General features: G+C 33.5%; 1 protein-coding gene across 3 annotated transcripts; it reads left to right on the top strand.

The window, feature by feature from the left end:
• Window positions 1-948: 948 nt before the first annotated feature.
• Window positions 949-4,693, top strand: LOC124946076 (transcription factor bHLH111). Of its 3 annotated transcripts, none has more exons than XR_007100006.1 (7): window positions 949-1,558; window positions 2,092-2,743; window positions 2,863-3,036; window positions 3,440-3,514; window positions 3,672-3,733; window positions 3,893-3,931; window positions 4,343-4,437. XR_007100006.1 is itself a non-coding variant. In XM_047486637.1 (7 exons), exons 1-7 carry the CDS (start codon window positions 1,245-1,247, stop codon window positions 4,496-4,498), a joined length of 1,467 nt encoding a protein of 488 aa, XP_047342593.1. In that variant the 5' UTR covers window positions 949-1,244; the 3' UTR covers window positions 4,499-4,693. The 3 variants fall into 3 exon arrangements, 2 of the variants coding, with proteins under 2 accessions (XP_047342593.1, XP_047342592.1); XM_047486637.1 differs by having other exon boundaries at window positions 3,449-3,514; window positions 3,668-3,733; window positions 4,343-4,693; XM_047486636.1 differs by having other exon boundaries at window positions 1,173-1,558; window positions 3,668-3,733; window positions 4,343-4,693.
• The last annotated feature ends 3,175 nt before the right edge of the window (window positions 4,694-7,868 follow it).

Genomic DNA, 7,868 nt, shown 5'->3' on the forward strand with positions numbered 1-7,868 from the left:
TGTATTCAATTGGTAAAATTGTATGATTGTTACATTTTATTTTAAAGAGTGAGATCTAGTTCAATTCAATACAACTTTTTTTTTATTATTAATATAATTTTTTTAGTTCACAATAAAAGAGAAATTAGTTAATCTCTCGAAACGTTTCATGAATGCGTTTCCTTTGCTATTTGCAATCTTAATTTGTGAGGATGTGCCCTTGGGGATATGTTTGACTATTTTAGAGACAAATTTTGTTCCAACATCAAATTTTGAAGAAGACTACAACAAAATCAATTTTGTTTGTGCATTTATAGTTAAATGACTAACAATAGATATTTACGGTTTTAACGATTTTCCTTGGCAAAAATGGTTATCCACTACATTTTTCTCTTTTGTATATTGTACGTTTGCGTATAAACTTTGAAGCTTTGTGGACAATTCTATTATTGAATGAGTGATACCACTTTGATTTCGGACTTCTAGGGTGAACAAAGTTGGTGAAATGTTATAATTTGTTGAAATGGATCACGAATTTGATTATTTTTTGGTGAACTTATTCCGCCTATTAATTATTAGCTTATTCATTATCTTCATATCGGAGGTACAGTGACTTTCAGTTGGCCAATTAATTATTTATTCTCGATTTAAAAATAAAACTTATATTGCATTAGCAAACTAAACATTGCATAATTCCATTGCATTGTTGTTTTACTTTTTCTTTAGGCCTTTTTTTACTTTGTACTTTTGTCTTTTAAGTGAAAAAAAATCTTTTAAAATAAAATGAATTGATATTACCTTAAAAACCCTATATTTTTAATCAATCCATTGATTCTATGAACTAAAAGAATGTTGATGCTCATGAAAAACATTGTGACTCTAAATACATACTTATTTTTGTCTTTGATGACAAGTGAGTGGAGAAAGTAAGAACAATTAATAACAATAATTGCAAAGAAGACATAAGCCTTCAAAGATAATCAAAAAGGAGAAAAAGAATAGAAACCCTAAAAAAAACTTGGTTGGGGGCTAGGTTATGGGCCCTCCATCTCGTCTAAATAACAATAATTAATTCCCCCACCCCAACAAAACCTTAGTGGAAAAGACCCAAGTTGCATATTTTATTGTCTCCTCATACTCTATCATTATTATTCACATATATACATTCATAAATACTTACATAGGCCTGCAGATTTCATTTACATACATAATACTTCTCCACTATCACCACAAACAACACTCACAAAGAAAAGAAAGAAAAAGAGATGGCTGAAGAATGCACCCAACAAATCCCCTTAGGGGCTGCAACTTCCTCCATGCCAAACTGGTGGCCGGATCTTCATGCCAGCTCCCTATCTTCTTGGGGTAGCTGCAACACTAACTCTGCCGCCAACAACCACCAGCTGTCTGGCGGCTGTGAGGAAGACGTCTCAATCTCCACCTCCAACTTCACCAACGCTTCAAACCACTCCGGCGGTGGAGGAGGAGGAGGTCTCAGCAGCGTCGACTCTTCTCGACATGACCATCTCATCGGTGACTCCTCTTCCGATCACACTAATCTTTGGAGACACCTCTTGTTGTAAGTAATTTATTCTCTCCAACTTATCACACACCCATAACAGTTCAAAGTGGATAGTGTTTGATCTTGTATGAGTTTGAAGTTTGAAGTTTCAAGTTCAAATTTAACTTAAAAACACCTTAATTGAATTGGAGGGTCATAGTCAGATCGATGTTGTGTGCTATCCTACTCTAGATAATAAACTATAGTTAAGAAATAATAATAATCATGTTCATATCACTCTCATTTTCAAATTTTGTTTTTAAATTCGTTTTCTTATTCATCCATGATTTGGTATGAAGAATACACATTTTTATGAGTAAATAAACCAATTACAAGCAAATTATTATCATAAGTTAATTATACAAGTTACTTAGTAATAAAAATAAACTATTATTTTTTAGAATACTAAATATATTATTCTCATTCATGTCATGAACTCTTAACAAATATTTTCAACATGGTATTTCACATGATTTTGGTTGTCTTTAGATGTCTATAAATGAATGAAAATAGATTTCTCATCAGAACTAATTAACTAAAATAAATTTCAGAAATAGTGGAAGCAGCCTAGAGCTAAACAACTCACATGGTCTCGGCGATAACATGTCAAATACCATGTCATCCAAGTGCTCAACAAATGGAATGTTTGAACCTGTCTCCAACTATTTAAAAAAGATAGAAACAAACTGGGACTACACTCATGAACATAATCACTTCGCGAATCAAACTCATTTGAATATCAACGGGAGCGAACGCCTATCGAATCTCTCGAATTTAGTCAACAACTGGTCTATTGCACCTCCCACCACCCCTTCCGAAACTATGAACATCAATCTTTGCCACATGAAGCAACCAATTAATATTAATAGCAAAAATTTATTTGGTTCCTTTTTGCCTTATGGGCACCACGATGATATCAAAATGGTGAACGACGGTTTGCATCGCCAACAATTCGATTGTAATAGAGTTGTTGAGTATGGTCAACAAATGGGAAGTTATGATCATAATGAACCTCATCATGTGGTGGAAGATATAAAAGGTAAATATGGTTATCATGGAATGACAGATCTACCGGTTGGAAGTTTTACAGATGCAATATCTTATGGTAGCACTACTACTGCTTTATGTAAACCTACCCACAAAGCATCAAACTTCTCCACTAGTAGTAATAGGAAGAATGGACTCAGATCTTCTAATTTATCAGTAAGGTTCTTCTTCACTTATATTAATTAATTACCACCCGATTTATTTGTTTTTAATGTAATTTTAATAACGCGTCCGATTTTAAGAAAAATAATATTGTCGTGGAATCGATCGATCAGTATGATTCATCAACGAGGTCAAGTAGCCACTCACAGGGCAGCAGAGGTGGCGGCGGTGCAAGAGGTGGACATGGGATCCCTAATGAAGGGAAGAAAAAAAGAAATGAAGAGAATCCGGAGACTAATAACACCAAGAAGCCTAAGAATGAGAATTCTACCGTCTCACCCACAAAGGTATTTTTTTTTTTTGAAAAACGACTTAGTGTCATTTCATTAAAAATTCCCAAAACTGAGAAAAATAACCACGAGTTTAAGAGATCCGTCTAGAATGATTTTGAAGTCGTAAAATTTTTAATAAAAGCTAAAAAGCTAAAAACGTAAATGAATTATATGATTACAAATGTATTTTTAATTTATTTAACTTACACGGTTAATGCGTGTAGAATGACAATCTCGTGTCTATTATTTATTGTAAGTATTGTAACTTGCTGTAGAATTTTAATCAGAATATAGTAAAAATAATATGGCATTAAGTGCATTATTAAATTTAAATGAGGAAAGTTTGCATTTTACAAAGAAATAATTAAAGAATATTCCCTAATAGTGTAACACTAACAAAATTGGTATTATTGGATAGTCGATGCAGGTTCCAAAAGTGAAGCTTACAGACAAAGTAACAGCACTACAACAAATTGTATCCCCATTTGGAAAGGTTAGCACAAAGCACTATGATTTGTAGGCAAATCTTTTATTTATCTAATTAGTTATATAACCCTTATTTTTCTTGTAATATTAAATAATTTCCCCATGCTTTATTTTTTTAATCATGGGTTTGATATTAACTTATTTGATTAATATTTTTTAGACAGATACTGCTTCAGTGCTGTGGGAGGCTATTGGATATATAAAGTTCTTGCAAGAACAAGTTCAGGTTATATAAATATATATTTAATCAATCATTAATATAGTAGAAAGACCTATAAATTAAATAAATAGATAATTAAATAACTTTTTCATTTGTTGATTGTCACAAAAAAAAGTTTATTACTTTGCCATCTGAGAACAACCACCCTTTTCTTTCTACATGCAGCTATTGAGCAATCCATACATGAAGACAAATATAAACAAGGTACCCATCTATAACGTTCAAACATAATGGAATAGAGAATGTGCATATTTGAAAACACTTTATATTTGCTTTTAATCTTGATAAATCTAATCATGATAACTCATCAAACTAAATGTTATTTTCATATGTGATCGTATCTGAATCCACATCCGGATAAGAAGTATGGAAATATTCATAGCCTGCGCATAAGATTGGGAAATAGAGAAAGTAAAACAAAATGAAAAAGAATAAAAAAATATTTTTTTCGAAAAAAAGAGTTTGATCATTGGGCTGTTTAGGGGTCGGTATGCTCAACCCATGTGTTTGCTGGGCTCGCACCGACAATATGTTATTGTTTTCAACGACGGTTTTCTTATATGTATATAGTGTTTTATGTTATTGATTTCGACGAAGAATTTCTTTCATTAATAGGATCAATGGGGAAGCATGGAGAGGAAAGATAGAGGAGATTTAGAGAGTAGGGGACTATGCTTGGTACCTCTTTCATGTACACCACAAGTTTACCGTGAAACTTCTGGGTCTGTCGATTATTGGACGCCTACTTACCGTGGCTGCTTGTATAGATAATCTATGGACATATGGTCATCATCTATTAACTACTTGTACTAATTACTACTTTGTGTAAGTTTGTGACAGTACCTAGGTAGGTAGATCGATGTTTCATAAGTTTCTAAGCAATAAAAAGAAGATATAGCTAGCTTCTTGATCTTGTAGATTGAATGTTTAGAGATTATAATGAAATAATGTATTTATTGTGTTATATATTTCAAAACATAAAATAAATAAATAAATAAATGTATTGTTACATATGCATATTCATATATTTGCTTAACTAGTTTATTTGAACAAATCATAACTATATCATTTTCTTTAAAGTTGGAAAATGTTCATTATATCATTTATTTGCTTAACTAGTTTATTAGAATGATCACTATCATTTATTGTTTTTTTTATGAGGTTGTATTTTTCTAAAAGTTTTAAATCAACTTATTAAAAATATATATTATGTAAAATTCATAAAGGTATGAGCTGGTCTCTAAAAAAGATTTTTAAACTAAGAAGCGATATTGCAGATTTTTATGACATCCGGTTAGGGGATGGAAAAGGCACTCTATTCTGGCACGACCCCTGGTTCGAAAACCAACCTATCATCCGCAAGGAGGAGTTTCAAAATACCCACATCAGAAGGGACTGCACAAAAGCGAAAATCAGAGACATTAAAGACGGAAATTGGGACTCACTCCTGAGAAGAAATCCATAAGGACAGAGGATACTTGATCATATAAGTAACATACAATTACACGACAGACCGAATATTCATGAATGGAAAGCTAAGGACAATGGGAAGCTGGTATAGAAGAAAATATGGGAGGTAACCCGGGAAAAAGCACAGAAAGTAGAATGGGCTCCTCTTGTTTGGTCAACGAAGATTCTTCCTAGACACCAGTTCATCCTATGGCTCGCCTTTTGGAAAAGACTCAACACTCGTGATTGTATCAGCAAGTATATGAGCATTCCGGACACAAACTGTCTTCTATGTAGAGGAAATGAAGAAACCATAGATCACCTATTCAGGAGCTGCTGTATTGCTTCGGAGCTTTGGGACAGATTCTATAAAAGCCTAGAGCTGATTAGTTTCCCGAGAAAATGGAATGAAATCAAAGATGCAACACTACTCAAAGCCAAGGGAAATAGATTTGCAACAAGCGTGTTCAAGTGCGGCTTTGGAGCAGTGGTGTATAACATTTGGCAAGAACGGAATGCAAGGGTATATTGGAGAACCCGAATGAGCGTTGAAGAGTTATGGAAAGATATTGTATCGGATTGCAGCTCCCTCGCGGGAACGTGAAGAAGAATTCCAAGCACGGAGCAGAACTGGAATATCAGTAGGAACTGAAATTTACCGTTTTTTAAACTCACTAGAATTGAAAGCATTGTAATTAGATAATTCATTTACGTTTTTAGCTTTTTAGCTTTTACTTAGAATGTTACGATTTCAAAATCATTTTAGGCCTGTCTAGAATGATCTCTTAAACTCGTGGTTTTTTTCCCATTTTTGGGAATTTTTAATGAAATGGTGCTAAGTCGTTTTCCCAAAAAAAAGATAGGCATGAGTTACTTAAACCCATCATTGTTTCCGCCAGAATGATACCTAAGGGATCTTTGTTTCCCTTCACATATGGTATGCGACCTCCAAGATTCTTGAGGAGGGTTTATAATTGGCTGATATTAGGAAGAAGTGAGTTAGTAGGATTTTCATTGTTATCACGGATGATCTTAGAATCAAAGGAATCTCTCCATTCCTTATTTCCATCTTGGTCCAAGTTTGGAAGTTGATGTATGTCCTAGTGAGGATGGTATCCGATTGTACTTTAGACTATCCATATTTCTCTTACAAGAGCTTATTTAAGGACATTGATTCTACAAATTGTTTTAAATGCAAAACATTATTGTTGTCCATCATCAAGATAGTTTTCTTCTATGGTTAGGCACATATGCCTTTATCCATGAAGTAGGCCCGCTTTACAGGGTTCCACCTTCGTTGCATTTCCATCATGAAAGTAGAGTTTAACTCGAAGTTTATGATCCTCATGATGAGAATGATGCCATATAATCAATAATTCCTCTCGTTTGCGTGAAAATTGTCAAACCATGGAACCAACGCGATATTCGTCAGCATATACATTGTTTGTGATTGGAAATTCAAAATATTTACAAAATACATTTGTATTGAAAAAAAGGAACATGTTTGAAAATATCACTTAGACTATATATTCATATACATAATACATATATAATAGTCACATAAGGGTTATAGTGATGAGGTTTTGGTTGTCTAAGCACAACAAAAAACCAGCTCAGTGATAGTATACCGATTTTTGTTCTAAGGTGAATCTTAAGAGAGTATCATTCACCGATAGTGGAGGAGATAAAACAACTGCCATAAACTAGGGAAAATCAACTCATTTGGGAATTTACCCCCACCTCCACAATGCCCACATCCCATTAGACGGCTCATCGTCAAAGAGTGGTGTCAATCACGTGCATTCTATTTTTCCTTTCGCAACATCACTCGGTTTATAACAAGTTGTCATTCCTCATTAAAAATCTTTGAACATAAGAGTAGAAGTACTGGACCTTTGGTCTAGGTGCTATGGACTCTCGGTCCTTACCTGAGATCATCAGTCTACATGTATAAACTTCATCTGTCCTAAGTTTGAAAATTCTCAATCAGGGTCAAGATTCATTGGTCCTAGGTTTAGACCTCACGATCCTAGATTAGACCTCTCGGTCCTGAATGTAAAAATCTTTGATCAGACCTTTCATTCCTAGCTCAAGAACATCAGTCGGATCTCTCGGTCCTATCAAATTTCTCGATCAGATCTCTCAGTCCTGGGTTCAAATTTTCTCAGTCCTAGGTCTCGGTCTAGACCGATGGTTATCGGTCGGACCTCTCGGTCCTTAAGAACACAAAAATGTAGGTATTGTAATTTTATTTTTTTAGCCTTAGATTCTTTGATCCAAGGGTTTGGGTAGCTTCACACAATTCCCAAAAATATGTTGATGTCATCTCAAGGTATCAATCAACCTAGATGATGATCAAATCATTCAAAATAGTTTGTGATAAAAAAATTGAATTTTTGGTTTTAAAACTTTTTTGAAGAGAAATGAGCTATCTAATAGCTTCCTTATATCTCATATACTTGATTGGTACCAAAATAAGAAAACTGACGATTTATTTTCAATTATATTGATATTTTTAAATTTGATCAAACATGATCTAAACAGTTGTCGAACATGAATACAATCATCTTGGGAAACTTTATTGATCGTCATTCAAAAGAATTAGCCCAAGAACAACATATACATTTTTTTTTAATTTTTAAAATTCAAATTTGGCTTTTTCTGTTTAAGGTTTATTGATTGTTTCTAACCT

Source organism: Impatiens glandulifera, chromosome 7, assembly GCF_907164915.1.
Source record: "Impatiens glandulifera chromosome 7, dImpGla2.1, whole genome shotgun sequence".
NCBI classification, from domain to species: Eukaryota; Viridiplantae; Streptophyta; class Magnoliopsida; order Ericales; family Balsaminaceae; genus Impatiens; species Impatiens glandulifera.

Bases quoted from the DNA above. Each gene is read 5' to 3' on its own strand.
- LOC124946076 (XM_047486636.1), top strand. From the start codon at position 1,245: ATGGCTGAAGAATGCACCCAACAAATCCCCTTAGGGGCTGCAACTTCC. The intron at 3,037-3,439 runs GTATTTTTTTTT...ATTATTGGATAG, and splicing joins CTACCGTCTCACCCACAAAG to TCGATGCAGGTTCCAAAAGT. The intron at 3,515-3,667 runs GTTAGCACAAAG...AATATTTTTTAG, and splicing joins TTGTATCCCCATTTGGAAAG to ACAGATACTGCTTCAGTGCT.